This window comes from Athene cunicularia, assembly GCF_003259725.1.
Source record: "Athene cunicularia isolate RWA chromosome 4 unlocalized genomic scaffold, athCun1 chr4_part1, whole genome shotgun sequence".
NCBI classification, from domain to species: Eukaryota; Metazoa; Chordata; class Aves; order Strigiformes; family Strigidae; genus Athene; species Athene cunicularia.
The window spans coordinates 31945918-31973781 of NW_020799098.1; the positions used below are offsets into that span (position 1 = coordinate 31945918).

Here is a 27864-nt window from a genome sequence, read left to right on the forward strand (position 1 = left end):
ATGGTCTGCAGTTCCTGACTGTCAGGGAAATTTGGCTTCCAAGCTAGATACCATAAAAACTGAGCAGTTACAGACTCTGAAGAGTGCATTTCATCCCAGAGGTGGACAGAAATTTTGAAAAGTTGTAGGCTTGTAGTCAGGTAGAAATTACTAAATTTGGATTTATTAGTTGTATTGGTCCTTTACTTACAGACGTGTAGAAAAGTTAAAAAAGTCTCAAACATTTTATTCAGGGGGGAAAAAAAGATGACAGCTGCTTTCATGAAATGTTTTATGCCATTCCTTTGTTAGGAGACAAAATTACTACAAATCATTGTGAAAGGTTGGTTAAGGAGATCTTAGTTTGAAATGATGATTCTGCAGTGTATGCTTGGCTGTGGCTTTTTAATTAGCAGAGAGTAGTTATTCCAAAAAGACTGACAAAATTTCTGCACACCTTGCTGACCATACCAAGTGGAGAAAGAAAATTGGAATTTGAGTAATGGCTAGTTTGTCCTAATCTGAGAGCTCCAGCTTTGAAATTACACATCAGCTCTAAAGCATCTTTTCTTTTTTTACTGGTGAATGGCTGTTTACCTACAATTTTACAGTTCCTGTGCATTATATTACTGCGGTATTTCTGTTCCTCAGAGTCAAGTGTGTATACGCGTTCGCTCAGCTTCTCTCCAGCAGTTGTCTAGATGGATATTTAGTTTGTCGAGCTTTAAAGATTTCTCTTAGCTGAACTAGAAAACTGAGAGTCAGAACAGAGTTTTCTTTATGGTGGCTTATGCAACTTCTGTGCTGTCCTGTTTTTGTGAAGAACTTTATAAACATGATTATCTACTGTTTTCCCTCAGGTAAGGTAGGTGCTCGTTTTGGTAGAGTTATAGTCAAATCTTCATTTTAACAGATTTATTTTATAATTATAAACTTCTGGAATAATTCATGTTTGAGAGGACCTAAGCACATCTAGTCCAACCTCCTAATCAGAACAGGGTTAGTTGTGAGGTCAAGTCAGGTTGTTCAGGTTCTATCTGGTTGAGTCTTCAAACTCAAAAATGGGATGATGTGACTGCTTGGCCTTTCGGGAGGAATTGCCTTGTGCCTGCTGTTTGAAGACCGGCCATGTGCAGCCATTTTTATAGGGAAAACAAGAGCAGATGAGAGATCTGTATAGCTACTGCCTTGCTCGCAATCATAGGTACTGGTATTTTACAGTTTGTAGACAGCTTAATTGGGATGGATAAATGTGTGATGGAGTGGTTTGGGTGGAAAGGGAGGAGCACCATGAAGTTTTAATCACTTGGGAGTTTCTGTTCTCTCTGTTGTTGGGTGGTTATTTTTTAAAAAAATGTGACCAAGAGTGGAATACAGGTATAAGAAAAAGATTTATTCTCTTTCATGAATGTGGTGTCTGGTACATAATATCTGTGTACTCCACTCCATGCCTGGCATATTTGCACCTTTCTTGCTCTCTTACTATCCCCAAATCATGTAATCATCATGCGCAGTTTCTTAAAGGAAATGCAACTTTTGTCTGCTTTTGATTTCTATGCCTTGGAGATCTGAGGTATTACTGAGTATTGCTGGCAAAACCAGTTCTGGAGTCTGACACTCCACCTCAAGAACAGAACATACATAAACAGTAAAACCTGTACAACCACAGTTAAAGAAATAACTGTTCTTCAGAGGTGGCTTTTCTTGGGTTAAACCTGGGCAGCTTGAGATAGATGGAAGTGCTAGTTCTCAGGAACTGAGCCTGGGAATGGGAGCCAAAAAACCTTATAAGCAATTGGCATCGTTTACCTATTTGTGTAATGAATGTACACGGCATAAATGCTTGATAGTGTGTGGCTTTAAGCTTATATAGTTTTATGATTACTTGTCATTTGGTTGATAAACAAAAGTTTAAAGTATTCAGTTACATCATTTAAACATCATTTTTACTCTTTACTTTTTTCTCATTTTTCAGTGACAATGACAAATATTGGAGAAAAAGGTAAGATTTTTATTAGCTGTTTATAAGTAGAATTCATGTATCATGGTAGTATAGTAATTTATTAGTACAACTGAGATACAGATCTAACCTGTTTAAAATGAGTGTATTTTTTTGTGTTCCTCAGCTTTAGCCATTCCAAATAGAGATGAGAAAAATTAGAACTTTTTATTCTTCTTACTGGCTTTCTGAAATGTCAATTTTCCTTATATTCTGGTTTTAAAGATTTTTATTCGTAACAGGGAATGCTTTTGTAAAACGAGAACTTCTAAAGATGAGCAAGGGTTTATACAGAGTGCAACATACTTAAATGGGAGGTAAATTTTTTCTGCAGTTTCTTTTTAGCCAGTTTCTTTGAAGAAACAAAATCCTTCAGATATGTAACCTTTTCAGAAGATAATAAAGCTGCCTGATTAGAGTTCCTACCCCGAGGCGGTAGCATGTTTAGATTGTTTTTCCAGATGCTATTTTAATACCACAGCACAACATGGGAGCATAAAATGTGGGACTGCAGAGCTTTTGGAGGAAGGACTTGGGGGTTAGAAGACAAACTGTGTGCTTTTTACATTTGTGTAACTCCAGTAGGTTTTACTAAGTCATTGGCTACTCCCTCACTTAGAAAAAGTGTTTGTCAATTAAAAAACATAAGCTTGAAAAACTTTTTTCAGTTTAGTGATCTCTTTCCCTAGATGAGTGCATAAGCATATCTGCGAGCGTCAGCACCTGCAGACTTTGCAATAATTCCAGTTTCTTGCTGCTCCATATTGTGTGTGTGGGAGACAAGTAGGTTGTTAGTAATTCCTTACAAAGCACATTAGAATTATCAGTAAAATGCATTGGGGAACATTAAATGTCCCTTTGGTGAGCTTCAGCCTTGGTGAGCTTCAGCCAGTCAGTAGAAATTTACCCTAGCTGTACTTCTGCCCTAAGTGTTTTCAGGAGTGAAAACTGGGCAAAAGGGGCTCACCCCTACTACAGGTTGCTGCAGATTTCCAGGCAACTCTAGCGATGTTAACTGTTTGTAAATGGGTTGCCTTCAAGCCAGGAATATGCCGTTTGAGTTTTTTTCAGAAAGAGTGTAAAATAGAAGGATTTCTGCCCAGGGAGCTGCAGGCAGCTCTTCTTTTTATGTCTGAAGGGAATTGAGGTTTTTGTGTTGGACTCTGAACTCCTCCAGGCTCAGTGAAGCAACTGGGTGGCCCAGGGTCTCCACTGTGGTGTGTGGAAACTGGTGAGTAGGTCACCTGGGAGAAGCAACTGGTCAGGACCTGGGCTAGGTTGGAGAACTGAGGTGCAAGAGCAAACAAGAGCTGAAGTCTTCCTTGTGCAGACTTTAAAGGGGAAAGATGGGTTAATGTCTTCTGGCTAAAATTTTGTCTTCCTCCAGTAGTATTTTTTTAAATGTATGAAAAAGGAATTTTCTTATCAACCACAGTTACCATTACTCTCACAAGAATAAAATACAGATGCAGATTAGTAAATGCATAGAGTACAGAACTGACGTAACTTGCCCTAACTTGCCCTCATTTTATGCCATGAATATACTGTTGTTTAAGAAAATTCTGATTTTGTTTGAGTAAATCAGGGTTTTTTTAGAGTTGATTAATAGAAATGTTCTGATAAAAATGTGGACTGTTTCTACCAGATGCTTGTGCAGTAACAAGATGGTCATTTAGTATATTGTGGTTGATGTGGAGTCCAGTTCTATCACTTACTGATAAGACTTTTTTGTTTATAGACAAGGCATATGGCTCTCTTTCTCTGTCATCCCAAAAGCTTTGTACACTGTTACTCCTCAGATTTTGTTAGCTTTTGTTTAAGAATAAATGTTAACTGTGTTGCTGCCTTTTTGAGTAAATCAGCTTAAACACCGGAAACACTAATTCAGTGTTACTTTTGAGGCAAAATTACAAAAAAAAAGAACATGCTGGGCTACTGTTCCTTTATTTATACACACCATCATGCATGTGTTGTGGAAAATGCTCTAGCACTGAATAGCATTACATATAAAAAAACATGGGCTAACCATATGAGGGCAATATTTCAGATTGTGTAGTGAAAGTAAGTAAGTTTTCCTTTATGATGTTTTTTGACAGTCTTTTGAATTTATAGAAGCTGTATAAAGACTGTTTGACTGTGTAGCTTCTGTATAACCATGACCTCTCTATGATATGAGTTCATCTGTACAACAGGAAAATAATATTTTTCACTGTTGCTGTCCTAGTTGTCCTTTATTTCCTGCGTCCTTTATTTCCTGCTTCTCTGTCCAAGGAAGAAAAATCCAAGGAAATCCTTTTCTGTACATTAGAGCAAGTTAATCAGGGGATACAAGTTTTGGATTTATTATTTACTGTAGTGAATTGCTTAGTACAGCAAGAGCTTTTAAATGGAAACACCTATCCATCCATGGCAGGCTCTTTGGAAGAGTTAATGTTACCTTCTGTATGCTAGTAAAACAACTCAGCATGGTAATATTGACTAGCATCTATTAAAAAAAAAAATCTAAGAATAAATCACTGTGAAGAATGTAAAGCAATGAATGAACGTGTGAATTTAAAGAACCCGCAGGTTTTTAAAAACCACCCTACTGTCCTCCCTCTTAAAAATCTAGCAGCACAAATTAACTGGTTATGTTTACTGCTCAGGTATTGTATGCATATCCGCTCAAAGACTCCTCTTGCTCTAGTTATTGTTTAGGTAGCTATATTTCCTTTGGGATTGAGGAGGAGTGTGTTGGGTTTTTTTTGTTTTGGGTTTTTTTTGCATGGCTCCCTACATGGAAAGTCTCCCTACATGGTTTATAAAGCTAAAAAGCAGAGATGCATCAGTTAAACAGGATTTAACAGATATGTAAAGAGAGAGTGCTTGATAAAAAATTATGGGACTCTTAATAGGCTATTAACCATTCCCCTCAAACTTTTGTAATACATGTAGCCTGTATCATGACTTTGCCCACACAGCCTGTATTTGTCTCATGTAAAGTTGCAGCGCAGTATTTTTGTTGCAGAGTTTTTTGCAGAGGCTCTGTATTTACATCTGTTAGAGTAAGTATCTGTGATACATGCAGCATCTGTTTGTAAGTACTATAATATCACTGGTCTGTATTAATTCTGTTCCTTTTTGATTTTAGTTGTGTGCCTGGTTGCTTACCACATATTTTTCATGCTGTTCGTCTGGTCATATTGGAAAACAATCTTTACGCTACCAATGAATCCTTCAAAAGAAGTAAGATAAACTTAACTTTTGTTTCTGAAATAGACTAGTCAAATGCCTGATTTTGTAGTATTTGAATAACTCAGAATCTGTTCTCATGTAGTTTTACACTGTGTAGAAAAATACGGATGGTAGTTACAGCTTCTTAATAGGAGTAAGTCAGATTGCAAACAGTGTAATGGCCAAGACAAAACACCTTCTCTAAGTTTTAAAGGTTTTTAAATAGATTTTTTTAAACTAAATAATATTTATGCTATGAAGAAGAAAAAACCTCTCCGCTTGAAAAATATTATTTATTTGAACTAGCAGCTTAAATCTCTGCATGGAATTATACTTTTATGTGGTCAAAAAAGTTATTTCCCACTGTTTAAGAGTTATATTGCCTGTCAGCATCTGTCTGTTGTCCTCTGAATTAAAGCTTCTTCCCCATCTAGTTTGGTATGAGGGCTGTGGCATGAGCACACAACAGGTGAGCTGATGCTGGGAAGCCACGGCTGGCTAAGCAGGAAAGGAGCTAGTATAGAAGAACTGCATGGAAAAGAAGTCTGAATTAATATATACCCCAAGTGTAAGTCCAGCTAGTACAGAAGTGTAAAGAAGGATCCAGTTGTCTTGGAGAATATTAAGATACAAAACCTCATCCAACATGATGTAGCCTCAAGATAATTGCTTTTAGTACAGTACTGTGGTTTTAATTTCACATTCTTTCTAACATTTAAAAAAGATAAAACCGTCAATAGCCTTGATGAAAATCCTCCCCATGCAGCTTAGTACAACCAGTGCAGCTTTTTGGCCTCTTCCATCTTGTCTTTGTACAGAAACCCTACAGTCCTCAGTAGGTGCTGAAGACACACAACCTCTGAGGTCAAGAAGAATCATGCTGTGGCTGTTCAGGAGTTTGAAATATCCACAAAGCCAATACTTGTTTCGGCATGGACTCATAATTCTAGCTCCTATAACTACCAAGCCAACCCAAAATAAATAGCTTGTGATTTCTACTGTCTGTTATGTGGAGGTTCTTCTCAATAGTTTTTGTTCACTAATAAGATATATAATTGGGAAAACAAGTAAATAATTCAGAGTGATTGGCATCTTCCTTGAATTTCACACTGCAGGCAGAGAGGAGCTAAACAAATTACAAACTTATTTCATTTGATAATTACATAGCAAAATATATGCATATATATGGTGACTGTAGCGATAATTAGAAGGGTTTTTGAAATCACTGGGCTGATGCCAATAAAAGACTTCCAAAACATTTTGACAAGTCCTTAGTAATTACAGTGGGATTCCAAAGCCACCATACAATGCTACTGGAGAACTTCAAATGGGATATTAAAAGTATTGAAGTTGGGTAATAGAAAGCAGTGTGTGGTGCTTCTGTGTTTGAATTTACAGTGTTGCTGGCAGTGACACGTCTGTTGTTCCATGTCTTTTTCCTAATCTACTAGAGCAGTATTCTTAAAATTTAATTAGGGTATTTTGTAATGTTAAGCTACTGCTTGGCTTCCACTTTCTAGGATGAAGTCTGTAAATGTAAAATAATGTATTTTCAGTTTGACTGAACTGACTTACCAACTATAGCAAATATTTGAAGTCTGAAAAACAGATTAAGCTTTTGCATTTTGCTTTCGTTAATACTGCAGCTGGTGCAGACCACATAGCCTGTATTTTTCTTTTTAAGATTATTTCATTTTACATGTATAAAAAGCACTAAAGTTCCAGCTTCAGTTTAAGATATTTTGAGGAACTTCACTTTAGTGTGTGCCATTCTGTACCTGCAATGTATTGGCTACATACAAGTGTTGGATGAAGGCAGGAAAGAAGATGGTTTCCAGGCAGGAAGGTTTTGAAGACTTAGGGCTAGTCTGAGAACCAATAGAAAATGATGGAGCAATAGCTCTGTGTACATCAAACAGGAAGCATTAAAAAAAAAAAGTATTCTGAAACAAGTTTCTGCAGTGAGAGATCCTATGTATCCTGATATAAAATCAGTTTGGGTGTTGGCAAGAGTGTATTCTTGCTAGGGAAAAAAATGAAAGGTGACCTAAGAAACTCATGCTGAACAGTGAACCTCCAGGTTCTGGTGGAAAACTGAGCTTTGTCAGGAAGGTAGAGTGGTGCCTTCTCTATGGAGATGAGAATAAGCTCCTAACTGTATGTTTCTGTCCTGCTTTCTTAGTTTTGTATGCATCACTTTCATTTAGGAAAAAATGTAGTATTATTGTAATGTCTAGCCTTTTTCTAGATGTAAATGCTGTGCAGAGGCCTTCTGTTTCTGGCAGAGGTTAGAGACAGCCACTTTTTCTGCCAAATAGAGACTTTCAGAGGTGGTTTTGTATCCCGTTTTTCAAATAGAGATACCAAAGACTTCAGCATCTTCCCGTTTCAAGAAGCTACAGCTGACAAAGCTGACTATGTTGCTGTGTTGCAGAGGACTTTGGAGTATAAGAAATTTGGACTACATCATGTATACCATGCATCTCAGTAATTTTTTACCCTCCTAGCTCTCAACTAGAGCAATGTTTGTTATTGCTATTTTGGGCAGTGACGGAAGTTGTCTTTCTGCAGCAAAATGTTAAGAAGTGGTTATTCTGTCATACAGGTCACCTATCTCTTCCTTCTCTCAGCCAATCTCTGAAGTAAAAACACATCCTAACACCTACACGAAGAGAACAGCAACGCTCCAGCGGCAAAGAACAAAAGTAAAAATGCCAGATACCAGTAGAGAAATAAAGCTATCTTTTCTGCTATTATTAGTAGCATGTTTTCTTGCAGTTAAAAACTGACATCCCTAGCTTATATTCACTAGCTAATATTTAGTATTGCAGAAATAAATTAACTGACCTTTCAAGGGAATGATAAGTTCTTGATCCTTCTCTTGAAGAGTGTCGCTTATTACTTCTGGAAGCATTCAACATTGCATCAATACCAAATCAGAAGTAATAGAAATTTTGTCTTCAGTTGCCATGAAATAAATTAGTCGTCTTAGGAACACTGAATTATTCGCTGTAATACCTTTTATGTGCTGCTAATCCATCGTTATATAATGAATATTTATTTCTCTTTACATCTCCACAGATATTTAACTTGAAATTTGCTAACGTATCTTTGATTTTAAAAATTATTCCAGTTTCATCTATCATATTCAGACAAAGAATCCCTAGAGAGGGAGCCTAGAGGTGAATCCCAGCAAGAAGTCTTAAGACGGGCAGCCAAGGATCTTCCTATCTATACACGGACAATGTCTGGAGGTAAATAGGTGTTCAGGAGACCACTGAAGGCAGGTGTCTTGATGTACTACCTAAACTAATAAAAAAAAAAAAAATTGCAAGGGTTTGGTTTGTAGGGAAGAACTGTTTTTCATGCTTTAGAAAATAACAAAGCGACTCAAGAACTTTAACGTAGCTGTATGCAGCTACATCTATTCAGTGGAAAGGTTGTTGGAAAGTAGATTGCTGCATATTATTTAGGACTTTAAAGTGGATTGACAATGCCTCGCTAAATGTTTGCAAACTGACATTAACAAATAGCATGTCATCCTAACTGCAGAAGAGGCTGTAGCAGTCTTTAACTGGGTAGATTTCTTCTTTCATGGATTTAAATCACTATCTGCATGTCAGGTATAGCTAGATAAATCACAGTAAGAAACTTACTGGTTTACTTGCTGGTTGTTCAGTTGCAGGAACAAAAGTTCTTCCACACTAAGAGTTAATCTTAACCCACTGATATTGTAAATTTGTGAAAGCTGGCTATCTAAGCAAGTCCAAGAGATAATCTCATATAGTAAATAAAAGCTGTTAGAATAATAATTTCAAATAGCTATATTGTTGAACAGTCTTTAAAGGTTTTTCTGTCTAGTGAGGGTTTTGTGGGTTTTATTGGTTTGTTGGTTGTTTTGCAGAGCTGAGGGGTTTGGAAGAAAAAACCCTGGTTAACATGATTAGCAGACTGCAAAAACTAAGCTTTTGGTGTTCACTCTGCTAGATTCAGCATTGCAAGTAGCATTGCAAAGAATGCTTCAGTATTTGCAACTGCTTCTGATCATGCTGAAGTGCTTTCCTGTGGGTTCTGCTGGGCTGAGCTGCTAGTATTTTTTTTTTGCACAGATTTCAGGAGTCAAAATGTGTAACTACATTGAGATCTAACCTTGGAACTTCTTTCTTTAGCAATCAGATACTGTGACAGATGCCATCTTGTAAAACCAGATCGTTGCCATCACTGTTCTGTATGCGACAAGTAAGAAAATATTTTGAATACATGGTTTTCCGAATTAATGGATTTTTTTTCTTGACACAGAAGTGGTTTTTTTTATGTATAGATTTTTCAGGTTTAATGTTTTGGCAGATAAGCTTTTTTTTTTCCTTAGATTTTTTTCAGATGTAGTTTTTATTTACTTATTTCTAAGGAAGTCTGTAACTTACTCTAATTCATTTGATGGCTTTCTTGATGCCGACATGGATTACGTGGTCTTACACGTTCTTTACATAATGGTTAAAAATTATGAATATGAATAAAGTACTTTCCTTAACAATGTAACCAAAAATACCTGATAAACAAAAATTTGCTTCTTTTGTTAGAATCTGAATAAAGATCACTACCCATCTCAATCTAATCATGATGTGACTTACATCTTATCCGAGGTAATAAACTTAATATCCTATTTTTCATTGGATAACTTGCAGGTTATTTTTGTTTAAGGAAAGAAACAACCAAACATCCCCCATTTCTAACTGAAGCTGTAAAATAAAGGTTTTGTTTGTCTAACACAAAAGGAAGTTCACGTCCATATTCCCCAGAAGTCTAATTGCTTTGTAATTTAATCTTTCTTTCGGCTGCTTTTTCTCTCTGATCCTTCTCCAGTTAGCTTGGATGTCCCTGTGTTTCTCCACTCTTGCTCCCAGTGATTTAAATTTCTAACATTAAGAGAAGGGGCTTCTTCAGAGGTTCATTTATTCTTAGCTTTAAGGCTGTTCCAAATACTCTTCAGCTGATATGCATCAAACCTTCCAACATGATTGTGAGGCCAGGAAGACTTCCTATTTTATCCACCAAAACAGCAGAGGCACTGGAAGAGTAACTGTGTTGAGGCAAAGGATTTTGGTTGTGTTGCATGGGATAGTGGTTGCAGTGTAAGATAGGAACATTCTCATGTCTGAGCAGAGTGAAGAAAAAGGGTGACCTGTGTTACCCTACAAAATAGGAGAGAAATTTACAGAATGCCATTAGTTAATATATTTTGCAGAATTCCTCAATTTTGTCCTTGTCAAAATTCACCTGTTTCAATTATATCTGATTTTCTTGTGCATGTTTTATTAATGGAGAGTGATTAATTACAAAAATGTTTGGGATTTTTCATACAAGGTAAGTTCCTAAAAATATTGTGTGCATCTGTATATATTTCTATAAATGCAAATCATGTACTTGAAAATAGATTTTATTGTATCACTAAGTATATAATAATTGAATTAACCCAGTTTCTAAAGCTCTGTCAGAGAATAAAAGAGTTGAAAAACTTACTCATTCTGAGACCGAATCCTAAAGTTGGAGTTACAGATTGCATTTTCTGAAATCATTAAGCTCTTGACAGAGCAAGAGTTTTCTGTTTGGGTTACCTACAGTTCACTTCTAGGTAAACTGTATTAGGTGAAGTCGAATAAACATATTTGTTAAATAGATTACATAACTAGTAGTACATACGGCTAATTCTTAATCTGAATGTGAATAATTTAAATCCAACATGTAACAGTGTGCTGACTTATTTTTTTCTTTTGCCTTTTGCGGTTATTGGAATTCTGTTGGGGTTTTTTTAAGATGCATTTTGAAAATGGATCATCATTGCCCTTGGTAAGTGCACTAATTGCTTTCTTTTCTTATTTTCTGATTTGGTAGAATAAATTCTTGAGGGGCCTGTTATGAAGGTGATGCTTCACGATTCCTAGAGTTACTTGTTTATGTGAAGTTACTAGTCTTGCAGGACCATTGAAGTTATTTACTGTATGCCCTCTTTTCCTAGTTGTGGGATGTGTAAAGAAGTTCATATATAATTTTTCTTAGACCTTTGAGTTAGGTAACTCCATATTTTTACAGTTAGGATGAGGCAGACTGCTGGTCAGTAAGAAAACTTTTAAGATTTGCATCTTCTCTTCACGAAATTTTTTACTGGGGCTTAGTTGCATTGAATGATGAAATACTACCTTAGGTTAAAACTCAAAGGGCTGTGCCTTGTTCCCCTTTACTGAAGCACCCAGGACAGATTGAGTGGGCTTGCTGGAAACAGCAAGTTAGCTCTTTTAATTTTATGGGTTCTTTGTTTTCTTTCATTTTTTCTTGCCTCTCCCTCCCACTCTCCCTCCTTTCGCTGCCATGACAGCCTGCACAGTGGTTTTGTTTTACTGTCTTTTCTCAGCAGCCTTTGGAACCAGTGGGTAGACAGGATGTGCAATTAATTTTATGTCAGTTTGGCAATTATCTCACAGAAATAATTAGAGGTAATTGTTTAGTAAGGTCTAAGTTAAGAGGATTGAGTGGTAGATGGCAGTTCTTCACCACATGAAACCAATCAGAAAAGAAGAATCTCCTGCATGCGACAAAACTGATTGATAGATGATTCTAAGCAGCTGCTTTGACCTTCTTAAATAAAATTTTTGGGCAGAGGGGGCTCTGTCCTACAGGAGAAAGGGGTGCTGGGCCCCTCCTGTTTGTCTTGGTCCTGACTGCAGCCTCTGACATAATACAATATGATTTAAGAATCTCTTTTTATTTTGCAACTGCATGGTAGATACAATTGAAAGAAATATTTAATGATACAGAGTAGAGTTATTTCCTACATATTTTTTTGCTGTACAGATATGAGCATATGAATCTTCATGATGCTTAGTGTTAGTAGTGTGCTTCTTAATTTAAAAAAAAAAAAAATCCAAACCACAAAACACAGATAAAACCACTGAATGTGGAACAAATTTCATATTAAAAAAAGGCTGTTTCCTTTTGTTTCCCTTTTTTAGCCTTCTTATAAGCTGTCTTGTAGAAAGCTGTAAGAAAAATAGCTGTCAGGCTATTCCTGACAAAGTATCAGTGAAAAGTCTCAATATTACTCTTACTATTCAGTATCATACACACTTTTCATAAGCTTTATGGTCTGTTTGAGATTTTTTGAATTGTCGTGCCTTAGGACAGCACATGAAAATGTCCTTTATGTAAACTTCAATTTCAGAATAAAAATCCATTGCATCAAATAACAAATCAAACTGAGCACTTGTGTAAAGTGGCAGTGAAGTGCTATTTCACTAGGGCATAGACATCTAGAAAAATAAATTCCATTTTTCTCTCAGTAGCGTTTGCTTGTTTTACCTGTTTGCAGACTTTGTATCCAAACATAAATATGCTCATTTTGAGAGAGTATTTACATTGCTCATTGTTTTTAATCTAATAAGCAATAGGTGCAAAAAGAAAAAGTAAAAATGGAGAAGGTACTTGAAAGACATGTAATGCTTCTTGATGGAGAATTATTCCTTTTTTGCTCCAAGTAACAGAAATGAACTAGAAAAATAGGTATTGTCTTGCTTTATTTTTCCTGATCTAAGAGGATGTCCACAGTTCCTTTCTCACCCTGAAAAATATAACTATGTGGAAGTAATAAGAGAATTTTGAAATACTGCACAGATGCTGAATAAACTTTATAGTTTCCTTTAAAGAGCCGTGTTCAAGGGTTCTTTGGAAAATACGGATATTTTGCCAACAAAAGTAGGGGTGCAAATCAGTATAATGGGTGGGTTATAGCCCCCTGAAAATATCATCAGGTGCTGCTTCGCTTTTTTGTGTTGGGATTTTTTGGTAGAAGTAAGTTCGGTGGGAAAGAAGGGAGAAGGAACCCATGTGATACTTAGGGAGAACAGGGAAACAGTAATGGGAATTACTACTATTTTAATATTTGGCTAGGAGAAGGATTTCTGGAGGGAGAACAGGTAAGAATAATAGCCATGGGGAAGTAAGATGAAGCATTTGGAAGGCAGAGGTAGTAAGATGGTAGTCATGTGCTAGCCTCAGGTCAGCTGTCTTCTGCTTCTTGGGAGGCTTTATTTTGGCTGCCACTCCTGTGCTAATGGAAGTGTTGTGATAAATGGAAATACTTAATGCTAATTGCCCTCTAACTACTCTAAAAGGTTTAAGTGAAGCAGAAATAAAAGCAAATTGATGCAGAAATAAAAACATTAGTGATTTCTATGCTAGTGCTGCTGCTATTCATACTCTATATAGATGGAACTGCAGGCAGGAATGTGATGGCTTAAGGCATCACCAAAAATATAATCTGTGTATAACAACTCTAATGCTAACAAGGTGCATTAGGAACACTTTAGGAATAATTTGAAACATCTCTCCTTTGTCTTTTGAGAATCTCATTTAGCATCTTTATAATTTTCTGATGCTTTTGGTTAACTGACTTTTATCACCTTTGGAGCCTTGTAAGTTGAAGATGCCTGGCATCTTCAGTAAACTAACTCTTGAGACAGAAGGGATAAGTCTTTTTGTGCTTCAGAATTGTTTTAAATGTTACCCGTAATCCAAATTGTTAACCTGGACTGTTCTTCTGTATGAATGTTTCACTGCAATAGCACACCATTATTTATCCATCCAGTTGTTGGCACATTCATCTGTTTTACTCTTCCTCAAAAATGTTAAGACTTCAAATCTAACCACCTTTCTTGGGTTTCATGATTTGATACTGCATGTTCAAATAGTACAATTACAAAACCTTGGTGCTTACTTTCTCTTCAGTTTTCTGATGAACTTACTCTCTTGCAGTAAAAACTCTTCAGTCCAGCACTTTGTCAAAATTGGAGGGAGTGGAATAATTTATGAAAGTTTATTTTAATGTGTGTACCATATGCAGTAGTGCAAAAGAACAGCAAGAAAGAAATCTATCTTTGGGGAATACATTTCATACGATATTTCTTTTTTCACACTAAACAGTGTCATAAAGTAAAAACTGTCCTAAAATAAATACCAGGAAAGGAAAAGAGGGTTATTATAAAAACCTTAAATTTGAATTGCTTGCAGTTTATCCTGGAATTGCTTAATCTGGCATATTTAATGAAAAACAACACTTCACTGTGGAGAATTGTAAATTTACCTTTCCAGTAAAAATCATAATGAGTTTAGAAACATACCTTCTGGGTTTTTTAATTAAAACAATCTGTTGTGAGCCTTTCTTAACTGTAGTTAGTATAGATGCTTAGCTATTGCTGCATGTTTAAATTTAGCATCGCCATTTAATGTTTAGCCAAGGTGGCATGTTTTGCAAAACCAATAACAAAATAAGTAAAACCCCTGCCCACCCTGAGGATGGATAACAGTAGTGTACAGTGAAAGTTTATTTGGTATTTGAAGATTTTGCCCTATTGTGATTACCATTTATCCTGCCATTACCATCGCTGTCTCTGTAAAGAAGAGAATAGTTGAGTAACTTGTCCTGTACTTGTAGAAGCTAAAGTTGAGACAAGCCATGAATTATTTTTTGAAAATTATTTTTCAACATACAAGTGCTTTCATGGATGTAGTCATCTCTTTAAATTAGCTGATCTTTCTGACAGCGATATCAATTAGTTAAAGAAGGCATATGGAATTATTTTTTTCTTGTATAGAGATTTATGTCAAAGTTAGCAGTGCAGTGATAACTTTCAGTAGCTGCTTAATGCAACCAAATAAAAGAAAAAGGAAGCTGTTTACCAATAAACTGTCCATGGGCAACTCTCCAGTATTTTTCGTTTGGTGGATATAATATCATTACATGTTTAATAGAGCTCTGAAATTAATAATACTTATTATATTGCCTCTAATGGGAAGCTGCTGTGGTACTAAATATAACCTCATCATCATGTCTCTCTGATGATAGTGTATACTAGTTGCTCATGTATAAATTCTTTAAAAATGGGAAACAGATGAACTTGAAGCCCATAATTACAAATGATAAAATTAGGTTTATTTTAATACTTGGATGTATTTACATGTTCCTGATCTCTCTTATTTTCTGTCATGTTGTCACTGTGATATGGAACGTTTTATATTTATTCAGTGGTAGTACTTCTTTCACTATTTTATACAAATGTAAATATTTTTAGGAATTTCCTATAAATGCTCTTAAGTTTGAGACTCTTAGTAAGAAGCTTTAGTATGTAGGATGGTTAATGAAGGAGGATATGGATTAAATGAGACTGCTATTATTGTCACCAAAATTCAGTTGAGATTCAAATTCTTGGCTTGTAACTGACCCAGTTGTTATGTGCAGTATGCCTAATGGTAAAGCATGGATACTTAAATTTACCTACAAAGTGTAAAAGTAACTGCCACTGTAGTTACATTTACATCAGATGTGCTGGGAACAGATTTCATACCATAAATGAAAATTCAGTTTCAGTTAGCTGTTGACAGTGGTAAAGTTCTTTGGGTTTTTTGTGGTGGAGGGCAGTGTTTTGGTTTTGCTTAGAATTACTACACTAATTTGGGAGTTGAAACTAAATACATTTCAGTAGCTTGAGGCACCAGAAATAGGAATTAAAATTTGATTTACATGCTGATGTTAACTTTTTTTAGAGTAAGTTTAATTTTAAATTGGATGAAAGTGAAGGAAATAACTTTCATTACATCCCATTTTTACTTATGCCTTTTTTTTTTATTACCAGGGTGAACAACTGTGTAGGATTCTCCAATTACAAATTTTTTCTTCTCTTCTTGGCTTACTCGCTACTGTATTGCCTCTTCATTGCTGCAACGGATTTACAGTACTTCATCAAGTTTTGGACAGTACGTACCCTAATCTACATACTGTCTTTAAGCATGTGGAGGTACCACTGTGAAAGAAGTCTTAAGATTCCGAGGCATTACATTGTAATCTAGTATCTCCTAATATGAGGTACAAAAGTTTATCTAATAATCATAGCCCTCAATTTTTTTCTGTTTATCATAGTTTATGAAATTTCACTTCTTCATTATTTTGAAGCTGCGTAAACAAGTATGCAATTATTTAGAAAACATTTTACAAGGGCATTTATATTATAGATAGGGGTTTTTTAACTTCCATTAATGCTATGCTATGAAAAATCTTCAGAGAAATTTTCTAGTATTTTAATTGCAATTATCTGGATTCACAACTTAGGATATTACGTTCTTAGATTTGCAGTTTTTATGCTATAAGTATTCTGAAAAGGCTACTTAAGGCTATTTTTGTAAAGACAAATTATTATTTACTAAAACACACTTCAAAGTTCAGAACCAGATTTCAGATCCTTGTTGTCAGTGTTCTCAAGAAAGGGCCCCTTTTTTTAACTTCCATGCTGTCAGCAACCTCATTGCATGGCTGGCTGTACATAGGTGGTGTATAATTCACTTATTTAGACTCTTGTGTGGTATGTTTGTGTCTGCACTGGATTGTATTTGGCTGAATAGGGGATTATTAATAATCAAATCAAACAGCTATTTCCCCGATTCTAAAGGCTTTTTTTTTTTTCTTTTTTTTTTTTTTTCCCCAGAATGGCCTTCCTGATACTCAAGCCAAGTTCCACATCATGTTTTTATTCTTTGCTGCAGCTATGTTTTCTGTCAGTCTGTCTTCTCTCTTTGGTTATCACTGTTGGCTTGTCAGCAAGAATAAATCTACATTAGGTAAGTAGATTTAATGCTTCTGTGTTTGACAGCAAAAAAAAAAAAATAAATGTATGTTGTATGTATGGGGGTAATGGAAAAGGTGAGTAGTCCTGTGCAGGTTGCTTGGACCCTAGTTAGAAGTGCTTGGATCTGGCAATGTCCAGTACTGACTTCCCAGATCTGCTGCTCCCCAAAAATTCTGACTCTTTTCCTCTTGTCCCAAGGGGACAAGCTGTTAATGAACTTATCCTCTTCTTTCCACTTCCTTCCATCCACAGCTTGTTAACAGAAACTGAATAAATTTAAAAAAAAATTAAAAAATGAGATCACTTTGTAATGTTAGATACACTAATGCGTGTTGACCCAGATGCTTCTTGTTTGGCATTCCCAGCCCCCAGGTCAGAGTCTTCTGATGTGGCATCTCAATCAGGTCTCCAGCGCTTCATTCCCACCCTTGCCCTGGGCAGAGCCAAAGTTGCTTTGTTCAGTTCAGCTACAATTCTGTTTAAAAACTCTGAAAGAATAGTTATTAATTCTCCTTGCCTTCCTCTCCTTGCCTGTACTGGAGGCAAGGAGAGGAGAAAAAAATCTGGAAAGCAAGCTGTTTGTGGTCATAGTGCTATTAGTTTTGATCAACATGAATGAGCACAAAGAGCCAGTGTCAGAGAATGATCTGATATGGGAGCGCTTCTATATTTAGTAGTAGATGAACACAGAGATCTGAAAGGCAGTTTCACAGTTGTGAGTCCTGTCTACCACATAATCATAGATGCATAGAAAGGCCTCTGTGTTATGAGTTAATTAAAAAAACCTCAGAGATGGCCTGTGCCTCTTTTATGGGGCAGTATATATAACTACATTGAATATCAGCATTTCCCACCACTTGGATGCATGTTTGTCTGGTTACAAATCTAAATAAATAAATAACTAGATAGATAAATAAATGGAGGTGCAGAAGATTTGAGTGCCTGTTCTATGCTATATCCTGGCCTGTAATAATAGCAATTTGCAATATATTCATTAAAGTTTCTATATCTCTAAATGCTTTTCTTTTGATATAAGATTAATTCAAGTAAGCCAATGAATTGATTTTTTTTCCAGTTCTTTTGGGATTTACTAATATATGGATGATTAATGGAAAACTTTTAATATATATCATTGGAAGAAACCTTGTTTACTTCAAGATTTCTCCAGGGTTTGTGGGTTTCTTCGGTATTCTGAAAAATTATCTCCTTAGAAATTAGTACTGGAAAAAATTTGTTCAATCTAATTATAAGTGGAGAAGAGTTTTACTAATGATGATTAAATGAATTGAAATAATTACATACTCCATTTATAAGCTGTTTGTATAATTTTAGTGAAAAAAAAATGTTCAAAGGTAACCATAACGCAGTACACTTCTAATTCAACTTTTCATGTTTTTAAAACAAATTTAATTCCATGCAAGTATACAATGTATACCCTTAAGCTACTCAAAAAGATATGTTTGTCTCTCGTCTTTCCATTTTACTTTGGCAAATTGTTCAATATGTGAAACCCTTGAACATGCAGTAGTTTGGTAATGAAGCCATGACAGCTTTAAGTATGACTGTGCTTAAATCATTCAGGGAGCTGTTTTCTTAGCCTAACATGGGCATCTAAACGGCTATTTCTATTTTCCCTTCTCACTTCTTTAAAATACCTTGTAACTAATGCATACTACATGCTGAAGGTCATTTCCTGCAGTTCATAGCTAAGGATTTACTGCAGAAGGACGATTTCTGCGTAGTTCCAGCATGGTTTGTGTGAGCTGTACTGTCAGGACATCAGGACGTGGTTTGCCTACTATATATAGCCAGTTAAGGGAATTAAATGGCTATCAGTCACTTGGTGAAAAGTGAATGATTTTTCTGCTCCAGGCACTCTGCAACACTTGAAGCTGTATTTAGCTCTGTTCTGGAGAAATTTAGTTTGGACATCCATGGGGAATAACCTGGGTCTATGAGTAAAGTGCTTTCTTTATGCAGCTGTAAAAACATAGTATTTTTCATACCCCAGGGTGTGAAAAGCTAGTCTTACTACTAAAGTAGGTTAAGCTTTCCTTCTTTTCCATTACTCTTTCTGTAGTAAACCCTTTATTTAGGTTTTTCTTTCTTGCACACTCTGTAGTATATGGTCACATGCTGAAATCTTCATATAATATATAACGTCTTCTTAAGAAGTGAATTCCTCACTCTTCCTTGCCTTGATTAGGGAGGAGGGTGAAGGAGACTGCTACAGTTCCTCACCCACAGGGCTTCCTCTGCACGCACGGTGGCTGTGTAGCACTGACTTTGGCTTTTGTGAGTGGAGTAGCTTTCTCAGTCATTTGGGCAGTACAGCCTTCCCTCTTGGGTGATGATATCGTCAGTGCAATTGCCTAAATATTGGTGTGAAACTTAAACGTGCTGTCTTGCAAAGAGATATAATTATTTTTTTTTCTTTTAAGAGGTATTCAGAGCTCCCATATTTCGTCATAGAACAGACAAGAATGGCTTTAGCTTGGGCTTCAGCAAAAACCTAAGGCAGGTGTTTGGTGATGAGAAAAAATACTGGTTGCTGCCAGTGTTTTCAAGGTATGCTCAGTTTTTAATGTTTCTTTTGTTGAATTATTGAATAATCAGGATCCACAGGATTTGGGGGGGGTGGTGGTGGTTAGTTTTTTTGAAATAAGAAACAGTAATACCTACTTTAGAAAAAATAGTTCTTTGAAGTGGGGTGTTTTTTGTATATATGACACTAATTCTGAATTTTTCAGTCTAGGGGATGGTTGTTCCTTCCCAACTTGCCTTGTTAATCAGGATCCTGAGCAGGCTTCCACACCTGGTGGTCTTAACTCAACATCCAAAAAGTAATCTGCTTTTTGTTACTCATTTCAGATAGTTGATAATCTATTTTTTCCTGTGCACATGTAAATAGAACCATGTATAAGATGCTTAAAAATGGTAAGCAAGTTAAGAGTATCCTATTAATAAATACAAGTCAGATTTAAACAGCTGAGCTGTTATTCAGCTAATCCTCAGATTTTTATTTAAATTTATGGAAATAAGGTGGGGTTTTCTTTCCCCTGATGTGCTTTGTCTCAGTTCAGTGGCACCCAAGGACCTGAGTTTTCCACATCTACCTAACACTGTGTATCAGCCACATTCTGTTCTGCATACATGAGAGACGATTAGTCGGTCTGCTGGTGATAGGGATGCATTACCTTCCAGGGCTTTTGGGGGAGGCCTGCTTCTTCATATCTGGTGAAAGGTGCTTCACATAAGGGAATCCCAGCCCTCAGCACTCTGCCAAAGCACAGGAAACTGCATATTAAATGCACATGTTTTGTTTCTGTGGATAACAGGACATATTTTCTTTATTCTTGTCCTTCATGGACATGACATCTTTAAAGTGTGAAAAGTATGCAGATGCTCCTTAAACTAAATAAATATAACTTAGTATTTCATTAACTTTTCTGCAACATTTATTTAATGAAGAGGGTAATGAGTACAGTAGACTTGAATATTTGACTAAGAAATGATAATAGAATCAAATTGGCAGTCTTCTATTTGTAAAAGAAATACATTATGTTTCAACTAGCTGCTTATTAACATTGTAATTCTTACTGCAGTGATCCATAGCTTATATTAGACAAGAGATTTTGGAGATGGTCTCTCCACTATTTATCATATCAGGTTTGTTGTAGTGGGACAGAATATGGCTAGAGTGCATTTGGAACTGAAGTACATGTATTAATATATAATAGCTGTTAAAGAAAAAAACAGAATGTTTCCCTGTTCTGTGCTAGGGTGTTGCTTTTTACATGGAACTTGCATCTGTGACAACTACAGTGTAATGTATGTAATGATAAAAGTGTAGTGATTCCTCAGAAAAGAAGCAAGGTAAGGTAGGGAAAATATTGTATATGACAAACTCATTGTAATATGTGGTAAGATAATGAAAAATTACTGCACTTTACTAATTTTCTCTTTATTGGCATTACAGTGAGAGCCACCTGTTTCCTGCAAAGCCGTTGCGTGATTCCCAGAGCCACCTTCTTACAGATGCACCATCTTGGTCAGAAACTAGTGCAAAGGCTGAAAAGGGCAAAGTTGGTAAGGAACTGATTTATGCTGCAATGATTTGTTTTGTAATAAACTCATTTTGGAGGATATAGTGCAAGAATTACCAGGGTCACTTGGTTTGTATTCATGAACCAAAATTCAAGAAGCTCATTTTAAATGCATGTTTGTAGGAAGTTCCATGTATCAGGCTGCTGTGCCCTTCCCAGTTAAACCTGACCAAGAGATACTGAAAACGTTAACACCGGGAGGTGCTCATTATCTTTCAGGATGAGCCTGATAAGCATTTTGCTGTCAAAAGTATTATACTAGAGTATGATGACACCTTGTTGCAACTAGTGAAAAGCTGTGTAAGGGACAGAGGACAGAAATAGACATGGTAATAGTGGAATGACATTAAGATGGATTGTTAATTAAAGATTGTATTATTTGATGAAATAGACAGGAGACCTTTTCCTGTGGAAACAACATTTTTTTGTCTTTAAAGGTATGAGCAATCCTGCATTAACCATGGAAAATGAAACCTAATTTTCCTTAAAAGAAACATCTGAATATCTAAGGAAAGGTATGTTAATATTCTCTGTACTTAATATGTTATTTCATAATTTCTTACCACTTGAAAAATGCACAGAAGAAAATTACTAAAGCAATTCCTATCTGTTTTCTTTTCTTCAACTTAAATTTTTATACCATGAGTACTGTCATGTGAATTAATAGTTTTAAACTAAACCTCATGTTTCTTGATGTTTGCAAAATAGTTTAACCTTTATACCTATTGCTTTTAGGTAATATTCCAAAATACTAAAATTATTCTCTTTCTTTAGAGAAATAATAAAATTGTGACTATTCAAGCTGACCAGCAAATATTTGTGAAGCTCTTAACACTGAACATAAAGATCATAGCTTGGTCTGCTAAAGCAGTGTCATGGTTTAACCCCAGCTGGCAACAAAGCCCCACACAGCCAGTCACTCCCTCCCCTCCACAGTGGCATGAGGGAGCGAGCTGGAATGGTAAAAGTGAGAAAACTTGTGGGTTAAGATAAAGAGTTTTAACAGGTAAACCAAAAGCCACACATGCCAGCAAAGAAAAACAAGGAATTCATTCCCTGCTTCCCAGGGGCAGGCAGGTATTCAGCCATCTCCAGGAAAGCAGGGCTCCATCCCACATAATGGTCACTTGGGAAGACAAACGTTGTAACTGCGGATGTCCCCCTCCTTCCTCCTTCTTCCCCCAGCTTTTGGTGCTGAGCATGACATCACATGGTGTGGGATATCCCTGGGATCAGCTGTCCCAGCTGTGTCCCCTCCCAGCTTCTTGTGCACCCCCAACCCACTCAACAGGTGGGGTGGGGTGAGAAGCAGAAAAGGCCCCAACTCTGTGTAAGCACTGCTCAGCAATAACAAAAACATCTCTCTATTATCAACAGTTTTATCAACAGTTTTCAGCACATATCCAAACATGGCCCCATACTAGCTACTGTGAAGAAAACTAACTCTATCCAAGCCAAAACCAGCACAAGCAGGTAAAGGTCTATCAAGTGATGAAGGAAAAATAATTTCTTCTAATATATATGCTATCAGCAGCTTGTTCTTCTGTCAGGTATTGAGCTGCATCCTATTTAATAATAAAGAAGTGCTCCTTACTGAAGACAAAAGGTGTCCATATGACTTTATGAGAATTTAGTCACCTATTGTCAAAAACAGCCAAGATTTTTATTTCTTGCATTCATGTCTTGCAACATAGAATTCTCAGAAGGCAGGTTTGAAAATCAGAGTAAATTTTGTTATGTACATAAAAGGAGGACACCTTAATAATTGTGTTGTGGGGAATGAATACAATTGATAATCATATTCACTCTAGTATTTGAAGAGTTCTAACTCCATCAAAGCTTATGGAAATCAACTATTTCATATTTAAAGCTGGATAAAAAATTTTACTCCAACCCTAAGACTTTCAGCATACCCAATAATTTATGATTTTCCAGCAACATTGGAGGAGTCATTCCAGCAGGGTCATGTCCTATGTTATTGGAAGCACCCTTTCAGTCATCCTGAAAAAGTGTCTCAAGTGGATACCCTTCATTTGTGTGTGACATGACTCCTGGACATGAGAGGAAGTGGAAGGCATGGAAAGCCATCGGAGAACTGCAGTGATTGTTACTAGACCCATCAGACATGGTACTGCACTGTCAGGCAGGTTATAAAAACAAGTAGGTGTGCAGATACCAACAGGTGACCTTTAGCCTGTTCCAAAAATGTCCTAACAGTTCAGTTGGATTCATCAGAGAAACTAAAAATTTCTTGACCCGTATATTCTGATTTTGTGTTAAGTGTGAAGGACGACACAGACGGTTCCAGATATAGGTACATCTACAAACTTGATCATGGTGTGAAGTGTTAAAGTGTTGAAAATGTGGGTGTCATGAACAGAGTTAGAGACAAGCGAATGAAACTCAGCCAGTCTGCAATTTTGACTGCTTGGTGTAGGGCTTTTTTTAATGGAATCTAAAAATCTCAATTCTAACATTTTGTTCAAAATGTAAGTGCCATGCTTCTGCCCTATTTAATCCATTGTTTGTTTCAACAACACAACAGCATCTGGAAAACAATAAATTACTCAACTTCAGATAATTTAATGTCTTACATGTCATCACTACTCAAGAGTAAAGATTGGAGACAGGCTTTAAAGAAACAGATTTTTTGATTAAGTTACAGAAATACCATTAATTGCAACTAGTTTGTCAGGTTTGAGTTCCACTTTCTGAAGTCCTAACACTTTATTTACTTAAGTAGTAACTTTTAAACTTTAATCTTTCTTTGAAGAGTGTGAACATTTTATTGGATTATTCACATTATTCTGAATATCAAACGGTTTATGGTTTTTTTCAAGATGCTGAAAGTGGGGTTTTTTCAAGCTGTTTAGCTTGATAAACATCTCATGCTCTTTTTCATTTTTTTCTTTTAGTCCAGTCTGAGAAAGTAACAATTAGATTTATGATTGCAGTCCGATTACCCCACCCCCTGGGTTTTGTTGCATTCATTTGTTTTGAGATTTTTTTTTTGTTTCTTCTTTTTGTGAACATCCATTTGAAGTACAGCTTTTTAAAGAGAGACCACCTATGTTGCAAAGAGTATGTGTAAACCCACATAAATGGACTTGTGGAAGTTAGTTTTGCCTCAGACTGACACATGCACATCTCAAAAGGGCAGTAGCTAAGGTCTGATAATTTCTCTGGCATGAATGTAAGCGCCAGTTTGGTTGTACCCTTAGCTCTGAGATATTTCTGTGTGGCCCTTAAAAGATTTTCTGGAGAGGTAATATCTATATATCTATTTGACATACAGCGGTTAGAATAAGAGCCCTAAACATTTTTACTTATTTTTTAACTACTGTGCATTTAACTTCATTACTTTATTGTCAATATTGAATGCTTTATTAAAGGTGCTGAAGTCACAACAACAAAACCAAGTAATTTCATCTCTGACATGAAAAATATAGCCCACAGCCCCTACCAGTGTGTTAGTAATGTGAGTTTCTGTCCCAGCTAGGGATATGTTCAATATCCTGTAATCCTTTATAGTTGAATCAGAAGATGAATTACTGAGAGTGCCAGATGTGGTTTACACTACTGTAATAGAGAATTGGTTTTTAATGATGCTGGTACCTGGAAGTACTGTAAAAATAGCTCACTTCATTTTATAAACTGGTGGCCTACTTGCTATGTAGTCAGTTTTTAATCACTGTCATCCTGAAGTGGATTAATAACTGTGAACAGTTTTACTGTGTTCCTCTTCAGGGTGGGATTTTCATTCATCTGTGGTTTGCTTTCCCCTTTGAGTTGATGAGACTTGTTGCAATAACGTAATTTTAAAGTATTTTTCAATTCTAATAATGTCTTTTGTATTTAATGTTCTGTTCCAGTTCAAGAAAAGCTGTCGTTGGAAGGAATATGAATTCTTCCAAGCATCAGCCCTGTTGGCCAGCTGCTCCTATCTGCTCCTGTGTGGATGTGCTCAGAAAACAAACTGACAGACAATTAGCTGTCTCCATGTCACTGCTTGAAACATGAAACTAAACATACTACTTCTGAACCATATGAAGAATGTTTTAACTTAAAATTACTGGTTTTGAATGGTGAAGGATGATTCTGAGTATTAGGTAATGGAAAAAAAGGAGTCTGAAGTTGCAATTGTGAAAATTCAATGGCTGGTTTTACTTTGATATTCAGCACAAGAAAAATGTGACCTCCTTACCTACAAGTCCGTGTTCTTGTCTTGGTTTTGAAGATCTACCCATTAATTCAAATTGCTGTAATCAAATTTTTGCACTACTGGCTTTACAAATTGGCAGAATAGCCAGTGTTGATTACAAATAATTTAGTGGCTTGGTGGACTGTATTTTCTTTAGGGCGCTTGATAAGCAATAAGGAGACCCAAGTGAAGTGTCTTGATTATTTTTGGAACATCTTTGAAAAACATTATTGCAAAAGGTCCATTTTTCCCTCGGATAGGTGCTACCAATAGTTTGAAAAGTTGTGGAGGGGGGGAAAAAACTCCTTTGTTAATTGAATGCCACAGTGGGTCACTGGTGAGTGGAGTGATAAAAAGCCTGCGTTCAGATGGATAATACATGAATGAAGCTGGTCAGCTGGGGATTTTGATGGGAGCTGCACAGGACAGTGCAATGAAATGGGGATTTTATTGTCCCATTTGGAGCTGTTAACCCCTTCAGGAAACAAATTTTGGCACTTTGCTCCAAAAGGCTTTTTACCAACTGTGTTCCCAAAGGCCACTGTCTTTCAAAATCCTAGTTTCTAACTATTCAATAGTTGTCTCAGATTTCTTTTTTTACTTGTTCTTTAAGACACTGCCTTTCTAACTGCATAACTTAACGAATACCATGTACAATCAACAAGACTTACTGTTACAACTTGTGATATTTGCATTTACAGGACAACAGATGTTTGACTGCAATACCAAAAAGCCAAGCTGCTGCACATAGGAAACCCCCTTCAATTAAGTTAGGAGCTAGCATCTTTCTTAGAATCAGAGTTTACCGGACAGATAATAAAAGATGCATTATCAGCTTTCAAAGGCAAGGAAATTTCAGCAACACAAATCTAATTGTCTTGTGCCTTTTGTATACACTACATTTATGGTATCAGTGTTTACATTTAAATGCAAATTGTTATTCTGAAAACAACTTTAGGAGGAACTTAGCTATGCGTTCTAGGTGGCTAGATAAAAAGACTAGTCCAGAAAAAAAAAAAATGTGAAAACTTCTCAGCCTAAGCTCAGTTCAGTTGAAGCAGAAAAGTACTTCTGTTATCAAACCTGAGTCACTTAGCAGGTTGGCTTACAGTGTGAAGATGCCAGTTGCTTGTTTAGAAAACTGGCAGCAGGATTAAGTGACAGATTTTGGAAAGCAGATATATTTATCATTAACTCTTCTACAGGCAGGTAACTTTAAAATTTGTCTTTTCTGAGTTTGCAACTTAAAAAGTGATAGCTGTTGGAGCACAAATGTGGCTTTTTTTTCTAGTGAGGGAAAATGTATTTCTTTTACTTTTTTTTTTTTTTTTTTTTTTTTTTTTTAAATCTTAAAATGTTACCAGCCTGAAAACATCTGTTTCTTGCCAGAAGTGCCAGTGTGGAGTCCTTGATGTAGAACACCTTTTTTAAACTAGCATGAAGGTAGCATACAGTTTACATGATGCCTGCAGACATCTAGCAACCAAAAGTTTTTTGCAGCTGTTTATTCAGTGTTGTTCTGTCAGCTTACCTCGTATTAGTGTTTAAAGGCTAACTTGTCAAGGGATGAGGGGGAGAGGGAAAATATATTTTTTAACACTTCAGGTTCTCTATCTGTATAGTCTTGTTTTTTATGCAGTTAGTCACAGGGTGGTTTGTCATGGAGCATGGCATTTGAAAATACTGAGTGAAAAGTTGAAATTCAGCTTCAGTGTAACTTGCTCCATATTTTTACATAAAGACAAAGTACAGGTTTCTTCCCTGGCAAAATTCATAATGGAAAGTAGATCTCTCTAACACAAATGTTGGCCTCCCTGACTATGGCCAGGGCTCTAAGAGCTCTCAGTAAGGCTGGGGATCAGTGTAGAGAAAGGACAGGGGTAAGGGATCAAGAAATGCCTGGCTTCTCCGTGTCTCAGAAGTCACACTTGGAAAGCACAATAGCCCTAAATAATCTGCAGCTTTGACGTAGCCAGAGGCTGTACCTCTAGCAGAAAACTGATGGAGGCGTGGGAAACATATGCTGATGAAGGGAGGAGGGGAAAGAGAAGTGACAGCTCAGAGGTAAACGTTCAGCAGATCTGAGCCAGAGGGCTGTAGCTACAACCTGCTCCCAGGGTGGCTGTGAGCTGTGCCTCATGCAGAGCACTGTTAGCAGGCTGGTGAGGGTTCCTGGAGGTTCTCACTGCATAGAGTATGGACAGAAGTGAGCTAATCATGCTCTGAAGTATAATTTCTGATATGACTATATTCTTGGCTTTAAGCTCTCTAATACTTTATATAGCAAAGTGGAAACGGTCTTTTTGACATTGTCATTGAGCATTGATGCTGTTACAATGCATGTGGGAGAATTTGTGAAGAGGAAGGGAGCAAGGATGCAATGTTGTTTGTCTGATTAGACTGATTCTCCTGTTCTTTATATTCTTGCTAGGCACTTTACTACAGCCTTTTGTGTAATTTCTGTATTTTTTTTAAAGACTGCTTTTTACCTAATGTACAGTTACTAATCTACTTTTTTGCTAAAAAGAAAATGGGAGCCCTGATATTTGTCTAGCAGTATGACTGCATTTCAAGCTTCAGTGGAAGTTGAATGAGTTCTACAGACTCCTCAGATGGGCCTGAGTCCCTAATGACAACAGAGTTAAATTTATTTTGTATATATGTAAACAGTCATATGAATCATAGCTCTGCCCCCCC

At 36.4% G+C, this 27864-nt stretch overlaps 1 protein-coding gene across 4 annotated transcripts; it reads left to right on the plus strand.

Moving 5' to 3' along the window:
* The first annotated feature begins 1941 nt into the window (after positions 1-1941).
* Positions 1942-26281, plus strand: ZDHHC2 (zinc finger DHHC-type containing 2). Of its 4 annotated transcripts, none has more exons than XM_026846948.1 (12): positions 1942-1981; positions 5109-5203; positions 8325-8445; positions 9361-9430; positions 11006-11038; positions 15874-15994; positions 16720-16852; positions 19302-19428; positions 19611-19703; positions 20840-20949; positions 21404-21481; positions 24839-26281. In XM_026846948.1, the coding sequence occupies exons 1-11, from the start codon at positions 1960-1962 to the stop codon at positions 21442-21444; spliced, it is 966 nt and encodes a 321-aa protein (XP_026702749.1). In that variant the 5' UTR covers positions 1942-1959; the 3' UTR covers positions 21445-21481; positions 24839-26281. The 4 variants fall into 4 exon arrangements, with proteins under 4 accessions (XP_026702749.1, XP_026702751.1, XP_026702752.1 ...); XM_026846950.1 differs by having other exon boundaries at positions 24845-26281; XM_026846951.1 differs by lacking the exon at positions 24839-26281 and adding an exon at positions 22902-24825.
* The last annotated feature ends 1583 nt before the right edge of the window (positions 26282-27864 follow it).

Bases quoted from the DNA above. Each gene is read 5' to 3' on its own strand.
- ZDHHC2 (XM_026846948.1), top strand. From the start codon at position 1,960: ATGACAAATATTGGAGAAAAAG. The intron at 15,995-16,719 runs GTACGTACCCTA...TTTTTTCCCCAG, and splicing joins ACTTCATCAAGTTTTGGACA to AATGGCCTTCCTGATACTCA. The intron at 20,950-21,403 runs GTAAGGAACTGA...TTGTCTTTAAAG, and splicing joins GGCTGAAAAGGGCAAAGTTG to GTATGAGCAATCCTGCATTA.